The 21475-nt window shown below is 39.7% G+C and overlaps 1 protein-coding gene across 1 annotated transcript in view; it reads right to left on the bottom strand.

Moving 5' to 3' along the window:
• LOC112970328 (LARGE xylosyl- and glucuronyltransferase 1) overlaps positions 1 to 21475 on the bottom strand; it is a 196367-nt gene that overhangs the window by 1746 nt on the left and 173146 nt on the right. Inside the window, exons 10-13 of the mRNA XM_026074588.1 lie at positions 18620 to 18783; positions 13821 to 14099; positions 7034 to 7180; positions 3078 to 3273 (exon numbers count right to left, since the gene is read on the bottom strand). Of these exons, the coding sequence (XP_025930373.1) occupies positions 3078 to 3273; positions 7034 to 7180; positions 13821 to 14099; positions 18620 to 18783 (786 nt within the window). The remainder of the gene's footprint in view (positions 1 to 3077; positions 3274 to 7033; positions 7181 to 13820; positions 14100 to 18619; positions 18784 to 21475) is intronic.

Raw genomic sequence — 21475 nt, forward strand, 5'->3', positions numbered from 1 at the left:
TATTAGAAACCAACTCTTTGAACAACATTGCTGGAAATGGAGCAGCTAAGGCTGCAGTACTGTCCCAGAGACACCTATGAAACAGTAGTACATGTGGGACCAGCAGGTGCAGATGCAGCTTTATGGCTGCTGCTTTCTCATTATGGGAGTCCCTGTACATTGCTGGCTAGTGCTGAAGTGGTAAATCTTTGTGTCAAGCGACAGTGCTGTCATACTTGGGAATGGGCCCCTCTGAGCTTCTGTGTGGGACAACACACATACAGTAAGAGCAAAATAATGTGATGCTCACATGCAGAACTCCTTTAGCTGGAAGAGATTTAGAACTAATGGGGAACCAAACATAGAAACAAAGGCTGGCATGGTGGAGTGAGGAGAGCAGATAAGCAACAAACTACAAAATACATCTCCACAGGTCCTTAACATCTAGGGCTGAATCTACAGAGGAAGATATATTCCTCTCATACAATCTTCTCCTTTCTCTCTGTACGTCAAGTCTGCAACTCTGCAGGTCAGGTCAGGTCTATGTTCTGTGGTGTAAAACATTCAGCACTGCAGTGCTCCCATCCCTCCAAAAAGCCTTCAGGCACATACATTGTTCCAAAAACTTACTGGTCTGTTGCTAATAAGCCCCTTTGAAAGATGCTGGGCTGGAGTCCTGGAAAAGGGGAAGCTCACAGGCTAGTTCCACAGTCACTGGAAGAGTGGGGAAAGGTTTCTGAATGGCCCATCTCTACTATAAGGAAATGTCTCTTCAGAAAGCAATGCACTTGCTGAAACCTCTGTCCCTACCTCACAGGTTATAAATTCTTTAGACAGGGACTGCCATTATCTATGTATTTGTACAGCACTCAGCTCCGTGGACATCTGCATGCCCCCAGAATAATAACTATGATTATCTCTGCACTGTCTGCTGCTCTGAAGGACAATAGCCGCACAGGCCCCTGTAATGGAGGCTCACGCAATCCTCTTGACAGATGCTGGAGTTGTGAGGAGCAGTGAAATAATTCAATTGAGAAGCTGCTCTTCCTGCTGATAATGGAGCCAGCTGAGCAGCTGCAGGACCCTGATTTGCATACACCTCGAAGCAGAGGAATGCCTTGTGGGTGCTCAGTGCAGTGTTCCCTCTTTTTAGGGAGGGGGTGTTGTCACACTTATTCCAAATCCTCCCTGTTAATCTAAGGAGCAGTCAACCAGAAGAGACAGAATTCAGGAGAAGGATCAAAATACAAAAAAGAAGAAGCAGTTGAGAGCTTGAAGCAACACTAAACAAGTCCTAATTAGGGGCACATCTTAGTTTATTGCAAGGAAAACAGAACAACAGAGTAGTACAGTAGATTCTGGGCTGGCGCATGGAATGCTCCTGATATTTCTAGCTGTCATAGGGGAAGGTAGCTATGCAATTCCACATCTTCTCCAGACTGAGACTGTGTAGCACACTATCCCAGTATGCCCATTACTACAGATGGAATGAAATTTCTTTTCAATATCAGGGTGGTTTTAAGACTGGAAAAGTGAGAAAAGCAACTTCCCAGAATCAGTTCCAATCCAAGGGCTAATTAAAATAGCTGCTATGATCAACTTTTGAAAAATCTTCTGAATTATTCTTCATGAGTCTGTATGCTTGGCAAAACAGTCTCTGAACAAGAAAGTTAAACTCTGAGTGCTAGATGAGAGCAGCCACTGGAAAGGTAAGCTGTGTTACCCAGATTAACAAATAATAAATAATTATCCTGGCACTCTCCACTTTGATTAGTGTTTGGAAAGCACACTGGAAAAATTAAAGTGCTATAGCAGAGCAAAATACTATTATTAAGGATAATATAGTAGACTACTTTTGCTTACTCTGCAATCATTTTTTCTCAACATAAGTAGGTAAAGATTCATTGGGAATGCCCTTTTGCAAACAGAGGTGAGTGGCAGCCAGCCCAAAGTGACCATGTGGTATTGTAAGCAGAAGTAGAAAATATTCCTCCCACATTGGTGCCTGCACATAAGTACACTGTACCCCCCATCCCAAACTTAAAATCTCCCAGTAACATGTTGCATGTCTTGTACTGCTCAGCTCCATGCAAATTGCTAAGGGGTGAGGATCAGCCATATCCCAGACCCAAGTTCTCATAGCAGAAGCTAGCACAGTGGAATGCAGCTGGCCAAAAAGTATGGCTTTCAGTTAGCATGAAATGCTACTAGTTCAAAAACTGGGATCAGTCCACACTGAACTGAAACAAAACTAAAAAAATACATATATATAGAGAAAATGCCATGACCAAGACCCTGCTGACTGACACACTGGTTAGCTTCACATCCAAGAACAGCAGGGACATGCAAAACCAGCCATTTCAGTCAGCAGCAGTACTGGGCTCCCAGAGAATCATAGCCACTTCCAGTCTCTTAGATCTAGGGCTGTGGCAGGGACCATGGCAGCTCTGACAGCTCTGGTGCCAGTCTGGGACTTTCCAGGTTTCCCCGGATCTTTATTCTTATAGATTGTGCCCAGCAGCTCCATCCTAGAGCCACAGACCCAAGAGGCAAATAGCCCAAAGATAAGGTACCTGGATCCTTTAGGGTCTGCCCCACAGCCAGAGATCATGAAAATGTAAAGTCCTTGGCTTTGCAGAGATACACTCTAAATCCAGGCCAGAAAATGAAGATGCTTGCCTTCGATTCAATTTAAGATTGCTTTTTGAATTCTAGAATTAGCATTTAGGACTGACCAAAGTTTGTGTAACTAAAAAACTTCTAGCTAGCTCTATAGCTCCCCTAGTAGGTGATGTGATTGCCAACAAGTGCTGCAATACTTTGGCACACTGTTGGGGAAGAGGAGGGCACAGCAGGAACAGTAACACTCTGAGACAACAGATTTCTCAGCACCGATAAATGAATTCATTCAAACACTCTTCTCTGTGCTTGATAAGTACTAAACTGGGTGTTCCCAACTCAAAAATTACTCATTAAAGAGTTCAGTAAGGCCAAAGGAGCAATTTGGTGATGCAAAGTCTGAATCTATTCCACAGAACATGGATATATTTAACTACTCCGCTGCCCCTCGGTCAGATATGAAGAAGTTGTCTCCTCACCTGTGCATCCAGTTCCATGATGTGAGCTACTTTGTTCCAGCCAAATCCAACAAACCGTCTGTCATATTCAGGGCAGTCCTTCCTCACAACAACGTATGGCTCAAAGTCTGCTTCCCACTCAACGCGGTAGGGGGTGGTGGCTGTTCGCCATTTGGCAAAGTTTGTTGGCGCATGCCCTTTTGTCCAGACGTGATACCTTAAACAGACATTAATGGCGTGGACATGGGGAAGCAATTAAATAGGAGGCATCTTGGCAAGGCTACAGAAAGTTACTTGCTAGATAGAATGCTCAAAAATAAGGACATTAGCTTGCAGTTCACATCACCATTTTCAAGACACATTAGAGGCAATTTCTAGGACTATTTCCAACAGGCTTCCCAGACCCTCTATGTGCTCAGTGCTTAAACACATCTAGTTGGTGAAGGATAGTGTGAAAAAGGTACCTAACACTAATGCTAGTGTGAGAAACAATTACAAAGTACACAGACAGTTCATCTGCTCTAGCAAGTGCTGTCTCTCTTTCCTAGCAACCAAGTGGCTGTAACAGTGCTCTAAAATCAGTATGAAATTCTGCAGTTCAGATAAGGCCCCTGAGAACTAGCTATTTCTACACCACAGTGACATTCACGGTCTGTTTGATATGTAATTTTATAATTTGTATGAGAGACACCTGCAGCTCTGGATAGATGTTCCTTTTTATTAATTACTGTTATTATTATGGTAGGAGCCAAAGTATCTAATTAAGTTAATAAGTAAAATACTACATAAAGGCTTTCTGCTGTACTTTTTATATTGCGGGGAGTGCCCATGTGATCCTGAGTAGGATAATCAATTTGATTTACAGAAAAAAATCCTTTTATAGTTCGTTAATCTTATTTAGATCACAGCAGGTCCCTTCCAAGCACAGCTTGAATCCACCCCATTAGTGTCAGGGTCAATGATTCTCTCGCCCACTTACTCTTCTTACACCTTCCCAAAAATCAATGAGACAGGCTCTTTCTGCAGACTCATAGATTAAATAATGAAACAAAGGCATAGCACTGTATTACAGTGCTCTGAGATGTGTAACTGGAGGGGCAAAGCAAACATCCTACCAGTGTGTAATGTAAGGTATATTGAATTCACAGGGATGACTCATATGCTAAAAGTGAAGGGATTTAAGCATTAACTATTTACAGAATTAGCACCTAAGGCAATGTTTCAACCCCAGAAATTCTGATAATATTGTAAGCCTTCATTGCTCGAAACAGAGAGGTAAAAATCACAACCTAGGAGTTTATACTTTGGCTGTATATTTGTACAGGTTATAACTGGAAAAACAGAGAGGTGTGCAGTTTCTCTGACTCTCTTTGTTAAGGGGTTGTGCAGGAGGACAGAGTTATCAGGATAGCACTTGGGACCCAAGTAATTTATGTTCCTTTGAAGGCTGCGTTTCTAAATTGTAAAAAGGTTGCATCACTTTCAGATATTTGGCTTGTGGAAGTTTCATCTTATTTTCTACATCTACTGTTTTCTTTTTTTAATAAAATTTCAAAGCTATAGTAAACTTTGCTAAAGATAACAAAATGAAATTTTTATTCTTCTCAGAGTGTTCTTGCTCCCTGCCTTTTCCCTCAAAGCTTCACGTTTCAGTGAGAAAATGATTTAGTGAAATAAAAACATTCCTTGTTCTGTTCTCAGATGCTTAAGCATTTTGCTGGATTGTAGACGCAATCAATTAATTACTTAATCAGTTGCTGATTATGTTTTCTCAAKATGATGCATCTTCTACCAACTGTGGTTTTCGTTGTGACTGAAAGCAATCTCGGCAGTACAATTTGTGGTTCATCAGCTACTATGCAGCCACAAAGTGGGCATATCCTCGTGAGGCACAGTCACAGCCAGAACCAGCAAAGCCAGCAAGACTGCACAAAGCATCCCACTGCCATGGAGGGTTTCCACACAGCATACCTTGCCAGCCATGGATGCTCACGTGTCTTCTTTTTTTCTTTTGGTGGTGACTGGGGGATGTAATTGAGAGCTGTTTTGTACTTCTTAGCTGCCCAGAGGCAGAAAAGGTCACCATTTGGAAAAGAGGTGACAAAAGCAATTTCACTGAGGGAAAGACTGTAATCTGCCAGGTGGTGTGAAGGACTGGGATGCTGCAGGCACTCTCAGCAATCACTGTCACAGCAGCCCTCCTCCCAGCTCACTCCCACCAGCTCAGCCTCGAATTGTGGCGTTATTAAAGCACCTTGAAAGTGGAGGTGGAAATTCCCAGCCCAGATCACAGCTGCTATGTGGCTGTTGATAGATTTGAGCAATGAAATGAGCCAAGGAAAGCTAGGGAAATATTTGTAAAATGTGTCCCACATTAATACGTAAACCAACTACAGACCTCATGTCCTTCAATTCTTATTTAACCTTGCTCTGGCAAAACTCCCACTGATGTTAAAGAGACTTTTGCCTGAGTGAGACTTAGGAAAGGACCTGCAAATCTGGCTGTGTATGTAACATGCCAATAGGATGTATAGCTCGAAGATGAAATCTGTAGTTGAAGACCACTGCTGTGCAGGCTGAAAATTTGATTGTTGGTGGAAGGTAACATCAGAAATAAAATCCTGAGGGTGTTATGTTCCACTAGATGGATTTTTTCTTTCAATGATGGAGAAACATTTTTTTTGTATCAACAGATCTCTTGTTAATTGGTATTTCTTCTACTGTTAAAGAATAATTGGAGAGGGAAAGATGCTTGTTCTCTTAGTGTACTTGGATGATTTTCCAGAGAGGCATGCCTCCCCCAGTATCTCAATCACCTTGAGTTTCTATTTCAAGGCAGTCCCTGGTACAGGTAGTGTCAGAATTACGTTCTCCAGGATCACACAGGCTGTCTGTTATGACATTTGCATACAGCAATATGAAGGAATGGTATCTGCTGCAATGAGAGAGGTGTATAATACAGGGAGTGGGAGAAGTGTGAGAAAAGCTCTAAGGTAAGGGAAGGATGAGAGAGGCAATAAAGAGCTCCTTCAGCTATAGATAATACCTAGCATTTTTATAGCTGTTTTCATCTTTAGATCTCAAAATACTGTACAAAGGAGAGGTGAACATTGTTACCTGCCTTTCACAGATGGGGAACAGAGACATAAGACAGCAAAGTAATTTTCATACCATCTCCCAGCAGAGCAGTAGCGGAGCTGAGAAGAGAACCCATTTCCTAAGCTCTTTCCTGTGCAATACCATAAGGCCATATTATACTCTTTCCATTACTGTGATGTTTAAAAACATCTACCAATCATACCTTACCACACACCCAAGAGACAGTTAACCCTTGGTGGTTACATTTTAAAGCTAAAGAATCTGTGGCAGATAATAGAAGTGACTTGCTCACAGCTCCAGAAGGAGACTGCTTCAGAAAAGAGCTCAAAATTCAGGTGTTCCTGACTTCTCAACTTATATCAGAGCACACTGTTTTATTTCTGCATTGAGAAACTCTATTTAAGCAGCTGTTTCATACCTTAAAAGAACACATGACAAGCCTGCGTTTGTTTTCCCAATCAGTCAGTAAGGAAGTGAACCAATGAACAGAGAGAAATTATTTTTGGACACGTGAATGATACAGTTATCTGGATAATATTTGGCAGCCAAAAAAGCAAATTACATGCACATGAGTGTAATGGTCTCGCCTGATTTTGTAGCGCAATAAAAAATAATGAAAATAAAACAAATACAATTTAACAACTGAAGTCCTTCAGTAGAGCAGTATACTACTAGACAAAATGCTGAGCTTACAGATGGAATATATCCACATATGATGCTGTTCACTGCCTCTCTATGAAAGGGGGGAGGAAAATCAAATGCACTTCTTAGTGGAGCTAGCTAGCTAAGAGAGAGAGAGAGATCAAATATTCACAGAACAGTAAAAAAAACCCTTTAGGGATAATTACCACACATTCAACAAAAGCACTTTCTGCTACCTGAATGTGAAGAGGGTTCCCATGTCCAACATAGAGAGCAGCTCTGCTTTTGACTTGGGGAAGGAGAGGCGATAACGCAGAGTCTCAAAAGCAGGTACGATCAGAGCTTTCTTGGTGTTGGCCAAGTCTAACTGAATGACGGACTTCCTGGCAGAGAGAAACAACAAATACAAGCAGGAAAATTTTAACTTGGGCAAATTACTCAGCTTTTCAAAATAGAAAGTAGAGAAAGGGCGGTTTAATATTGTAAATGTGACTGCGGCTCACATTTTATTCCTGGGTTGCCTTGTTTTTTCCTCTCTTTTTTTAATTTACTGCTTTAAGAACTAGTATAATACTTTTCAAAAAGAGTATGGTGTTTGAGGTGTGCTTGAGTGATCAATGCTACCTGCATGTCCAGGGGTGCACAGAACTGAACTATCACTCTTGAGTACAGTCAGTTGACCAGTCCTATAAGGGAAACACAGTTAGATCTGTTTATGTTATTACAGATTATGGGAAAGAGGTTGCCCAGTCAATGGTAGTTCTAACAAAAAGGCATTTGTCCAGAACTCAGGGGGACTCTACAAGAGGAGGAGCTGGGCAGTGTGGTTACACTTCAGCCTAGCCATTGTCTGTGCTTTCTGGGCCATCATACTTCCTTTCTACCTCTGCTTTACAGCTCTGCGTGTCCTGATAGGTGAGTGTAAACTCACTGTGGACCAGCTAGTTGTCCACAGAAACACTGTTTGCCACAATGGTCAGTCTTTGGTCAAGGCAAGGCACAGATCTATTGCAACAGGACATGATGCAAATTAGCAAAAATGTAAACTAATGGAAGTAATTTTTTTTTAATTGTTGTTATTCACATGCACCGTAGTGCCCAGAGATCAGAGTTCATTTGTGCTTAGTGCTGTACGTAAGGCAGAGACGCTGTTCCCTGCAGAGCAGAGCTGTGCATTAGGTGCACGGAGATACCTTGCTCTTTGCCTTCTTCTGCTGCGAGCTGTTCAGTGCTGAAACTGTTACAGAGTGTGTGTGTGCATTCTGCATTTTGCACAACAGGGCCTTTCTCTAGACAGGGGCCTTAGGGTGACTGCTGCAGGAGAACAACAACAGCTTAGCAATCTTATGCACTGCCTGCCAGAGGTATTCAGTCTTTTCTTTCCTAACAAAGTAAAACCCAGAGAGAAGAAAGAGATGTTACTTTTCCATTCCCAGACTGAATCTTACTATGCTTGCCATTAGAAATAACTCCATCTTGATTTTCCTTTCATTATCTGTATATTTCATATGAGAAATCTCCCTCTCTCCCCTGTCAAAGTCAGTTCGCCTTAACAGGATTCACTGTCCTGACTTTTATGTCACTGCAACAAGCAATCAAGGATAATGCTGACGAGCAACAAACTCTCTACAGCCTTATAAGATGAAGGAATTGGGATCACTGTCATAATGCCAGAAAGGACTGAACAAACCACTTTTCTAGGCCTAGAATACCTAGAATTCATTTCTATTGCCATCAGAGAAGAACAGGGTTATTTAATAAAATTTGCATTTTAGAGAATTCATAACAGCCCCTATGGGCCTGTTCTATAAAAAGAATCTGTTCTCAGTGACTTTTTGGAAAGTTTGCATTGTTCAAAGAACCACTGCCACATTCCAGTGAACTTTTCACAACTGAGGGATTTTAACAGCCTCTTATAATAACTTTTCTGTACTTTTTCCACTATCTTCTCCCTCACTGTCACTAATGGCCAAAATATGTGCATGTAAATAGATGACTTCTTCAAAATCAGCCTCCTTGACCTTCCCAAATCACTGAGTAGTGCTAGCATCCAGTCTTGATGACACTCCTAATGATTCTTCCCCTTCGCACCTTCTCTGCAAGCAGCACGTGCTAATATAGTTTCTCTCACAATATCTTTGGCTTTCTGGACTCTATTCAAACTGTCATCTTTGAGCTATGCATCTTTGGGTGTTCATTTCTAGAAAGGAGCAGATGATGTTTGGAGTGATGCTCACCATTCAGGTTCTGCAAGGAAACAGCAGCTTCAGTCTATGCCTGTTGCTATCTTTTTGTCTGATGGAGAGCTCAAAAGTCCCAGGCAAAAATCAAGGTCCCACTGTGCTTGGCACTGTGCAAAGAGTTGGAAACAATCCTGCCCACAAAAGTTCACAGTCTGATATAGGACAAAGCTGAAGTAGGTGTAGGTATCAAGCAAGGGTAAGAGCAGAGACTGTCAGGTGGAGTAAGCTGTGGTGAAACTAGTGTTCAGCATGACTCATTTTGTAAGATACAGGATACAAGCAAAAAATGATGTGGATATCAATAATCCTTGCACACACTCTCTACTGTTATCAACTGCAAATTTAATATAGGTGTCAATGGCATAACCGGGTCTTGGAAAGAGTAGATGACAGTACCCGTACGAATAAAAGTGAAAAGAAGCATGAACAGGCAGATACGTGAGGCTGAAATCACTGGCACAGTCAAAAGTCAGGATGAAAAGACAGGTAAGTGGAGAGAAGCAGACGTCTGAAAACAAGATGCTTGTGGTAGATGCAGTCAAACACAGAGAACTGGTGAAGGTATTTCAAGGGTGCAATAACATAGCGGGATAATCTATGCAGAAATAATTTCAAGAGATATGTGAGCATCTGAGGGGGGATATTATTACGGCCAAAGTGGAGGGGTTCACCATAACTGAGCTGAGGCTTGGGACAGGCTCAGTCAAGAATTCCAGGGGCATGGATCTCCAAGTAGAAGAACAGCATGATTTTGATGGGGGCCAGATGACATAATGGACTAAAGTAAGGGGAAGAAGGAATCAGTGATGACATCCAGATGATGAACCTCAGTGATAAAGAACAACAGAGGCCATGTTAGATGTGATAAAGGCAGAGGGGATTTGGTAGAGAAGAAAACACCTTTCATTTTCTTCTAGGAACCTTAGCTGGTGCTCAGTTCCTTAGCTATGCAGGAAACATGATCATCCACATCGAAATGTTAGCAAGATGGACTGCAGGTAGAGCTCAGAACATAATTCTTTTGATGTTTTTGATCCTTACTTGCTTGTGAGTAAAGGGCCTATCTTAAGTCCCATACATAAACAACATGAGCCAACCCAGAACAACATGGAGAGCTAAGAGTTTTACCTCTTTTTGCCTTTCGCTTTATATTCTCAGTTTTATCAAATATTTTTCAGGGATTAATTTTCTAGAGTCATCATCCTAATTACAATCTAGTCTCCTCCTACCAAAAACAACTTTGTTTTTCCTTGTCTGTGGTGTGATTTTTTTTCCTGTTTGATTGGAGGTGCTTTTTGCTGGTTGATTGGTTCTGTGATGTGTGGAAATGGAAAATTTCCACTATTAGTATTGAAAGATGGGTGGAATATAACACCAATAATACATTTGGTTATTTTGCAAACCAGTGTTGGGGAAACTGTTTAATTCCTACAGTATCCTTCTGAGGGCCATTTTTTGGATTCAGTAATGTAGTTTCAAGGCACATTTTTCCATATTTGTCCTTTTCCCCAGCTCCCAAAACAAGGATATATGATTTTGTGAAGAGCTTTCTCTTTGCTAGTGTTGTCCAGGAAACTGTTTCCCAGGCATCTTTGTGTTCAGACCTGCTGTATGTCATTCTGACACAGCAAAGGTTGGGCTAAATTTCTAATCTACTAATAAACCCTATTTTTTGCAAGGCATGGAAGAAATGACTCTTAAACCACAAGAGTCTCCTCAGAGGTTGAACTAACTCCAGCACGTTGATATCAATCTTTTCATCTTCACATTCCTTTCCAAAAATTAACACGTAATTCTCCTTCCCATGTGGACAGACAGTAATATCATCCCCATTTCTGGAGGATGGGAAAGCTCAGACAGAGAAAGTTTAGCAACCTAATCCTAAACACTTGAATTTGGGAGGGGAAAAAAAAAAATCAATCCATTAATTCAAATTGGCTTTCATCATTTGGACCCTAATTGATTAGTTCAAGAATAATGTACAAAGAAGTCACAGAGCTTGTGATAAGAACTGAAGAGTTGTCAGTCCAGTGTTAAATTCATTAGAACATTCTTTCTCTCTGCAAAAACAACGAATGCATAACCTATGAATGCATCCAACAAATACAAATTAACAGTCAGAACATGAAGCCTGTCTCTTGCTGAGATGCTAAAGAGCAACTTCACAATTCAGGTTGGAAGGGACAGGTAAAAAACCTGTGGCTAGAATTAGGATACAAGCTCCCAATTCATGCTAAATGTGTCACTGTAAGCAAAGGGCCTATTTTACACAAATGTATCAGGAAGGAACTTTAATGCTAGCTGTGACAACTGTAGATACTATAAAGAAACAGCCTGTCTAGTTATTTTATAAGAACCTTTAGGATGACCCACAGACCTTACATATAGCAATCAGAAGGAGCCTTTAGCTCTGTGGCAGTGACAAGATGACCTCAGTAATTAATGACTGAAGGTGACAAAAGACTCCTACTCAGCACAGACCACAGAAGGCTCTGAGTTTTGTAAACAGGAAATCTTTAAATGACACATTTCTTTCCCTGTGTACTTTACAGAAGAATAAGGTGGGACAGAAAGAGATTTTGATGGAGATTAAAAGCATTGAAATGGCCTTACTTAACAGCTGTGGAAAAACTCAGTCTAAGTGCTAGAAACAGATACATAGAGGGACAACTAACCATCAGCTCCTCTTTCAAAAATGGCTACAACCCTTCACATACAGTGCCTTCAAAATATGTCAAAAATGTCTTTCAAAATTCCTCTCTTTCTTAGAATATTCTGTAGATATACAATCTACAGTATATGTAAACCAGTAAATTAGCAAGTGAGGACTTTTGTGACTTGTCCTGTACAAAGCCATGCCTGAAACACCACACTATTTCTATTTGCTTACAGTTAGTCTATCTGAGAAAATGAAGATGAAAATGTTTGCTTGCCTTTCTAAAGAACAGTTGTTAACATTCAGATAGATAGTACTAATCAGTTATTTGCAGAGTCAATGCAGAAAGATACAAGGTATAAGTATTTAAAATAATCTCATAGCACCCCCTGCTATTTTGCTCAGAAAAAAATCATTATTTAAACAGCTACAAAAGATTCTTGTTCATACAAAAAAAATCCAATTCCCTTTTAAAGAGCTGGTACTAGCAGATTAGCAATTTCGATATTCCTGGGCAGCAGAGGCTCACAATCAGAGTTAAGCTGGTATGAGACTCACAAAAAGACTTGTAGAGTCACACAAGGTCTCAGATGCAACAATTTTCAGTGCAAATCTGTTTTCTTTCTGAACGGCACCAATGGGTGGCATCACTGTGCATTTAGTCCTATGATTCATTATCATCATCCGAGAATAATTTCCATGGCTGTAATGTTTCAAGCATATTGTGGTACATCATTCTGTCTTCTCTCCTCTCTTCTTCCTTTAAGTGTTGGCTCCCATCAGTGCACTGTGAAGCAGCATGGAGGAACAAGTTGCTTTTTTGCTAATAAATGCCAATATCAACAGACGCTATCCCTACTGTGCCCAGCATCAATCTGAAGAAACGTATCCTATGCAACAGTAACATAAAAGAACAGAAAAGCTAATAACAATAGTCCCTATACATAACCTGAGACAGTTACTTTGTGGCAGGGACAGAATTATTTTGTAGTCCTCATAGTCTAAGTCACAAAGAAATATCCCTAAAATAAGTGAGAAACAAGCTGACACAGTGGAGTACAACTTAAATGATATTACTGGACCCCAAGGTCTTAAACGAAGTAGTGAATTTGGCCCAGTGTATGAATGTAGAAAGTAAAAAAGGCAATTAAGTCTCCACGTGAGGTGGAAGTGAGAGAAAGAAGAAACTTAGCTGCAAGCCTGAAACAAAGGAATTTGTCCATAAGTTTATGATACAGGAAGGTATATATATCTTTACACTCCAGAAACGTGGGAGTGCACTATGCACTTAATGGAACACCTACAGGCAGATTCTCACTGAAACCCTTTACCAAATTTAAACAAAGATGAAAAGCAAAACTGGTAGGGAGTAAGAAAATGAAATCCTCCTGTCTGGCCACAGGGCGTCCTCCTTGCTCTATTCTTTGCCCTCAGATGACCAGGTTCTGTAAGAGGGAAAAAGTCTTTATTAAAAGAAGCTGTGTTAATGGATCAGAGGCTCAGCCCAGCCTGCTCACATTCTTTAGGATACAATACACAGTGAGGTTACTCTTCCCACTTTCCTTATACTAATTATTTTGCCTTTACAGGTGCTGGCCTTGCAATCATACTATTGAGCTGATTAGACTATCACTCTATTTTCAAGGTATGGAACTGGATTAAGAGTGTGTCACAGGGAAAAAAGTTCAGTAATGTTTTGCATGCTTTCTTCTGTCACCGACATTGAGAACCAGGGATGTTTAGGGAAATTGCCTGGTTCACATCTCTGCTAATATAGGATGCTATTGCACATTTAATAATGCTTAGTCCAGTTCAGTTTTCAAACTGATTCTTCTGCTGCTGTAAGGGAATTATTCTGATGGCTAACAGAGCTCACATTTAGATCTGACTTTTTCTTTCTTAATCATATTGCCTTACTTCTAGTTACAGCCTCTTCTTCTACCCTAAAAACTTTTTTCCTTTGCTGGGCATTGACACATCAAACATCTATAAGCTGCTTGCTGTTTATTAGGCCCTCTTTCAGACCTAGTCAAACTGCATTATTTCAGGAATGTGTTAGAAGGATGGGTGGTGGAGGAGCTGGAAAAGTGGATGGCAGTGGGAAGCACTGCACTATCTGCTTACCTGAGGTACTCGTAGAGTCCATACATGGGCAAGAAGTCAATGTCGGAGAGAAACATGTATGGTGTGCTGATATGCTTCATGGCCACGTTCCGCAGAAGATTCACAGGGTAGAACTGGCCCTCCTTGTACACAATATGGTATCCGACATTGTGGCGGCTCATAAGGACTTCTGAGCCCTGGGCATAGCGCAGAAATTGCTGAGCTTCTGCATCAGAAAGATAGAGTGCCAGGCTAATTGGACCCTCCCAGTGTTTGCAGATGGCTTCAAGCATCTGGAGCCTGAAAGAAGAAGGGGGAGAATAAGAAAAGGATGTCTCCCTTTCTGGGACTCTTTGCCTGTGATTCATCTGATCAAATACAGATATCTATATCTAAGCGAGACAGATTGGGGTCACTCTATATCCTGTGGAAAGCAATAAGCATTTCTACAGCACAATTCATCTCATCTAAGTCGGTTTCTTTCTGGACAGATGCACTGCACCATAGATTTGGCTGTTTCTCTCCACTGAATACAAGGGTGTCTACAGCGGCCCTAGCTCAGATACAAACATACACAATGCAAATACCTAAAGTCAAGTGAAATCATCACCACCCTTTCTGCCTAAAGCCTTGATGCTGCAGGAAAACCCATAAGGATGATTGCCTTTGTCTGATGGGAGCTTTGAGCAGTTGCAGGGATCTGTCCATGTGGATCGAGATACAGGATAGGGGTCTTGTAATCTTAAGGAGTGCCTAGTGCCCAGTTTACACTTTAGGTTAAGATATTCTCACACACTAACACACTACAGCGCTCTTCAACAAGCTTGTGGAGGACAAAAGGTGTACAGACCCACAGACCATTTTATCTGCTGTTTAGGAAAATCTTCCCAAAATTTTTGCAAAGCAGTGAGTCAGATCTTAAAAGTTGTTAAAAGTGATGGGTCAAGGGAATACTGAGTTATATGAACATTTGCATTGACTAAAACAAAACTCGCTGTCAGGGAAAGGGCCAAAGGATGACACATCAATAGAAATGGTTTTTACTGTGTGTGGGGAGTAAGGAGAGAGGGAGGGAATGACATGGCATGGCTATGAGGTATAAACAAAAAACATTTCAAACAAAAACATCCTTTTAAATACTAATTTATATATGTTACAGCAGTACCTACTCATGTTTCACGAAATGACTTTTAAAATAAGTTGTATCAACGTATATACTTTCAAACTCATGTCAGTTATGACATTATTGATGAAGATGACAACAAAAAATCCCATATACAAAGTTAAATCAAATTCACTCTGATCAAAATAGTTCAAGCATTTTGGCAAACTTATACAGAACTGACTAGAGATTAAGATATGCCACCGCAAAATACAGCAAGGACTGATTACAAAGCCTCTTCAGTTAGTGTAAGGAGAAATGAACCTATGCAGCCTAGCCAGACATTCTATTAAAAATTAGGAAGAGCAGACCAGGCAACACAATCATCTTCTCTACCTTTCAAATCCACATGAGTAGATTTTTCCTATTAATATTTATACAAAATACAAAAAAAAGTTTTCTGCGTCACTGTAATCAAAGAAAATAATTTTCCCCTTCTACTATCTCCCTAAGCTTTGCAGCAAAAAGGGATGATATACTCATACCAGTAAATACAAATTCTGATTTAACATTAATAGCTTTTTCCTGCATTTCTGAATGATCCTGATGACATCCAAGAAGATATAATTGTTTTTCTTAGATATGAGATATTACATTTACTAGTCTATACCCAGTACATTATTTTCTTTTTGTCTATTATTGAAACAAAGGTTATTATCAGCCTGAAACATACAGCTGAATTAGAAACACAAATCAATAAAAAGGATCTGAAAAGTATGTGAAGGCTTTAGGCTTTTGATTGTACAAATAATAAATAGAGAAAAGTATATGCTTTTCACCTTTTTACAATATAGTGGAAACTTATTAATCAGGAGAATCCAATTCATCAGCACTCAGATTTAGGGCAGCTTTTTATAAATGGAATACTTGCCTCAAAAGAAATGCAGCAGAATGCCTTTCAAGGACTCCAAGCAGTGGACAAATGGCAAACATAACTTATTTAAATGGCACACCTGATAATGCCTGAAAAGCTTTTCATGATATTTAAGTGGGAATTGGGTTTTGCTGGTATAAATTTCCAGCTGGGCAGCTTAGTTCCCTTCCGAATACTCCATTTTGCTGTGTCTTTCTCGCTGACAAGCTCCACTTCTGTGAGTTTGATACAGGGGCTGATGGGTGATGTTCCATAATCTGCACTCTGTAGGTGTTTAGAATAGTTTCTTTTGACCATAAAACCTAGAATTACAAGCTTCTAAGCATACCATCACCGAATAATTTCATTTTTGTTAGTGGTCTTGTGGAATGCTTTCTCTTAAGGAATCCAGGGAAAACAAATATACCCCAGTACTGCATAACAATAAGATCATTATTTAGGTGGTACATTTTTCTTTTTTTTCATTTTTTTTTAAAGGTCTGTTTCAGTCAAGAGAATTTTACTGGAATTCAATAATATTGTGAGATTCTGTTTCCACTTTTCCTCTTAAGAACACTCAACCAATTTACAACTCATTTGTACTCTGATTTCAAGCCGTCTAATGCTAGTTGTGTTTTTCCTTGTCCACATTCTGATCTTACATTTTTATAACTCTCATTCTGATTTCTGAAACCTAGGTATGTACCATGCCTTTAAAAAGGCTGCCTAGCCAAAACACCCTCTTGAAAATCACATACATAGCCCGTGATGCAACCAAGCCATTATTAGAGAAAATGTCACATCAGTACAAAACGTGACAGGTAACCAATAAAAAATAGCACTGAATGAAGTCTCCCTCAGAGGTTCTATCCGAAGGTATTACTGCTGGCTCTTAAAATGCACCATTGCTCTCCATTCCCCAAGTCTACAGCACAAACACACGTAAACCTGTCACCATAGTCATGTCAGTCTCAGCTCCGACAGGACTGGACCTGGAGACACTGAGAATTGCTTTTTTGACTTTCCTTATTGCAGACAATCACTTGAATGAATGACACAGGGGTGTAGGATATAGCACATTGTTTATGTACATGTCATCTTACATCTGAGATGCTATGTGTAAATGTCTATAGTTACTCTGGAGGACTTTAATAAACATGGTCTAAAGAAGACCCCCCAATATAGGGCAGTAACTGAAAGACGTGAAAGAAAACAAAACAGCTAAACACTTCTTTGGTATGATATTATTTATTGATTTTAGCTGAAAGAGAGTATTTCCAACCCAAATCAATAATTCATAGCAACACACCAATGAAGCAGGAAAGATTTTTCCTGCACAGTATCAGGAGGGCTGTTCTTTCTGAATAAAAATGTGTGGTTCTGTCTATCAATAAAAACATATGCCCCAGTGAGGATCCAGAAAGGGAAACAGATGCTCAGACTTTGCATCAGTGCCAGTGAAACAGCACCAAGCCGCAGCTCATTCCTTTGAATTAAATTCTAGAGGGTAAATATACCACGTGCACACACCAGCTTTACTAATTTATTGTGGCATTCACTCAGAGTCTGGCTTAATTTATGTCTTTAGTTTTTTACTCAAAGGTTTCTGAACACTTAAGAAATGTTTCCTCAATTAAAAATCAATAGAACAGTCACCGATGAGCATAGCAAATCGTAATAGGATGTGCAGGATGAAGTGCCGAGGTACTGGTGAAACATTTGTGCTTATTTTTAAAACAGGCTGTAAACGTTTTGTTGATCTGAATTCCTCCAACCCGCCCTGGAATACTGCTGACCTTCCCCTGGTGTAACAGCGGCGGTGCTCATATGTCATGTTGCGTTCTGTATGTGCACTACCTGCTTATATTCAAGTAGTTCTGCTCTGTTTTGTAACCTACTCTGACAGCAACAACAATGAAGTTTGGATTAGGTTTGAATTAATAAGCAGAAAGAAAAAGAGATTGACCAGTTAAAAATATAACTGAGTTGGCCGATTTGGAATGTACTTTCAGAGCTTCTGAAAGGTGCCAACTCAGTGCAGTAGTGGGAATCAGAAAGGTGCAAGTAAAGCTTGGCATGAAATGGATTTTTTTTTTCCCCAAAGGAAATACCAACATTTGAAAACTGAATTCCACTTTACAACAGAACTGAAAGTTAAAAAGAGTTAAATTAGAAATATTACCCTGAAAAATCAGCATTTGTATAAAAATGCAATGACTCCTCTCAAAAGGACATTTTTAATTTCACACCAGCACCTTGAAATTAAAAATTATTTATTTTAAATCACCCAATTTGAAACAAAAATGTTCAGTTTTGATTCTCATTATAAGAAAAATTAAATCATTAACTGAAATTTTCTGCAAGGAAATTGTCAATGAAATCAAAACAAGCATTGCCTAATGGGGAAATACTGTATATAAAAACTTGTGACCAGCTACCACTGCATGCCTAAATCCATCAAAAATGTCTCCTATTTTTTTCTAAGTTATTGTAAAACTCCATAAACTAATAATGCCTTTCAATCCTGACAGGTAACAAGTTCTGTTGTTCCAGTATTCAGCCTCCCATGAACTCTGTCCACACCCCAATGTGTACTGCAGAGCTGAAGTATGGATATATATGTAATATCTACATGTGCTGCTCCTAATTTAAGACAGGTCTTACAGCATGATATTTTAGTTTTCTGTGAAAATAAAATTTTTCTCTCCCTAAAGCATTACAAAGCTGGATTTCTGGAAAAGTTCTTACGCTGTAAGAACATACTCATTGTCCTTCACTTCCTGATGAACAAGAGGTCTTTCCTACCTGTCCATTGAAAGCTGAGCCACCAGTGTTACATCAGTGTTGTCTGAAGCAGGCTCATATTCGTAATGTAGAAAATACAAATGAGTGCGATGGACGGTGAAACGTTCTCGACGAAATTCATAGCATAAGTCATCCTCATCCAGCTCAGACAGTTGTTTCTGGAGCTGTAAGGAAAGAGTGGACGTAAAGACATGTTCTTTACAATTCCTTGTGCAACCAAGAGAGAATAAGGAGAACTTGAGAACTTGCAGGATGAGGCAACAAGGAGTGTAAGTAAGTGGGGCAGACAGAGTAGCAGTGATTTCCCAAACACTACTCCTTCAAGTCACCGGACAAGAGATTAAAAGAAAACACTTGCAAGTAAAGAGGTGAGGCAGACAGGCCATTGTATTATGATTATCTCTCTCCTTTTTCCACTTCTAGGCTAGCAATGAAACTGTCAACAATCACAATGTTTAATAATCACAAAGTTTCAGAGTTAATGCTCCACCATGATGCATAAGGTCATTCCTTACTAAAAGCAGTATTTCAGCTATCTGTAGATATACAGCTCTAGTGGACAAGATTCAGTGACAGATTAAGCTAGTACCCTGAACTGAGCAACTTCCATTCTGCTGCCTCTGTTGGAAGATAGTAATCTCCGGTAGCGGCATGGGATAGACAGCTGGAAATGTAACATCTTAAACTGAACATTAGTCAATGCCTTGAGACTTATGTATTTGTACCAGTTTAATTTTGCACTGAAATTACTCATTCAGCCACAGCTGACAGTATTAAGCTTACATTTTTAACAGGATTTGTGCTTCTGGATATCCAGTTTGAGAAATCCAAAGATGTCAGATTAACAGAAAACAGGTATTTTTTGGCTCCTCTGAAAATCAAGCCCCTTCAAAGTCAAAATGTGCATCTCAAAAGAAAGTACTCCAATCATGAGTCACTTAAATGTGTAGTTTTAAGAGAATAAAAGTTCAGCCCTGGGAAAAGAAGGGAGATAAAAATTTACCAACCCCCTATATTTCTGGCCAATTCCATTCCTGAACTAAACTATTTTAAAGCCAAACAATTGGCTGGATTATTTAAAAGGCATTTTAAAAGGAAAAATTGGGTATCCCTGTTGTAAAATGTCCTACAAAATATAATGAAGGTAAAAATTATTTATGGTCTTAACATGTCAAACTAAGTTCTGTTTGAGTTGCTCTAAAATGTAGATTTTTAATAAATGCATCATTTTTATACTTTATTTCTTAAAAGGATTCAATAAGAAGGATAGAATTATCTATTAACCAAAAAAAAAGTTAAGAAAAAATACTTTATTAATTTTATAAGAATTTTTTACAAGTTTTGACAAAAATTAGTTCACCTTAAAATTGTTTTGTGAAAGTTTATGAATTATATACATTTTTTTTTAGATTTAAAAATCTCTTGTTTTTGTCCTGCTCAGAATGATATAAAGTAATAGTTTATGACACTATTTTTAAGAAAAGAATTGGAAAATATGGGAGTTTCTTGTTCTAATAGTGTGTCAAGAAGAAAAGCTCTTGTTCTTGGAATTGTAAGTGCAATGGCTGCCGTCAACCATAATGCTTACAGCTGAATGTTTTCCTGTGAAGCCTGATGGAATAATTCCTGATATTTTCCTGTATATTACTCTTTAATCTTCTTTTGAATAATGGAAACACCTCCTTTGATTTCAATGAGCTTTGGATCACCTTCTGGTTCTTCCTTGCTATTGCTCTACAGAGATCTTAAAACATGCCCCCAAGAGAGACTGCTTTTAGAAAGATGAGAGTCCAAATCTTGACAAATCTTTGCTCAAGCAAAACTTCTATTGAAATCAAGGTTTCTTTTGGTGGAATAGGAATCAGGAGTTCTTTTACATTTTGTTGGAGTTTCATTCATTCTGCTTTATAAATCATCATTCAGCTGAGCCCATACTTCATTTTCCAAAGCACATTCAAATAATCTTCAAATCAAACCTTGATATTGACAATAACCAGAAAGAATATTTTATAATTTCTGTTTCTTCCTTAAACAGAGACATTGGTACGCCCCTATCAGAATTATCAATCAACCTCAAGTTTATATGGTTAAAAATACAGCAAGGTAGTTTTCAAGAATACCTTACTGTCCTGCTTTACATACAAATGACTGGGCTAGAAGTTTATAATTGCACAGCGGCTATTAACCAGGCAGTCACTGAACAATTATTGGATTATATTTGGGTTGCAAGCTAAGAGGGTATAAATACTTAATTAACAGTTACAGAATAATATTTTGGGCTACATTATGGCTTTGAGCACCACCAAGCCTTGGTGGGGGAAAAGGAGGAGACACAGCTTCTTTTAGGCCCCCATATTTTGATTGTGAAAGCCACAAAGTTGCTGACAGAAGTGAAGGAGAGCAGCAATCAGCAAAAGTTGCCTCCTACTACGTGGAAAGGGTAGCTTGCTCTTCCTGTTACATTTCTCAGGGTCGTGATTTTGTCTCAGGCTTTGTCTCTGAAGCCTGCCCGACTTGTGTGAGCTTGTAGCTGCACTGATGGTCCTGGAGGTTCTGCCTTGCACCTCTCCATGGCTCACAGCCAGTACTGTAGCTAGTGTTGGGATCCAAGGGAAGAGCTGGGGAGGTTGTGCCTGTACCCCTTGAGAAGAGCACACTGTGCTCATGGTCGTTCTGGGGACTGCTCTTCTCAAGGGGTACGGGCACAGCCTCCTCAGCTCTTTCCTTTGGACTCTCACCCGGCCTCTCTCAACCTCTAGCATGGTTACTCCATAGCTGGCAAGCAGCCTGCATTAAGAATGGACCTATCCTGCAATGGTGAGGCAGTATGCCTCAGAAAGCAAGAGCGTATGATCA

The sequence above is a fragment of the Apteryx rowi genome, unplaced genomic scaffold (genome assembly GCF_003343035.1).
Source record: "Apteryx rowi isolate R43461 unplaced genomic scaffold, aptRow1 scaffold_390, whole genome shotgun sequence".
Lineage (NCBI taxonomy): Eukaryota > Metazoa > Chordata > Aves > Apterygiformes > Apterygidae > Apteryx > Apteryx rowi.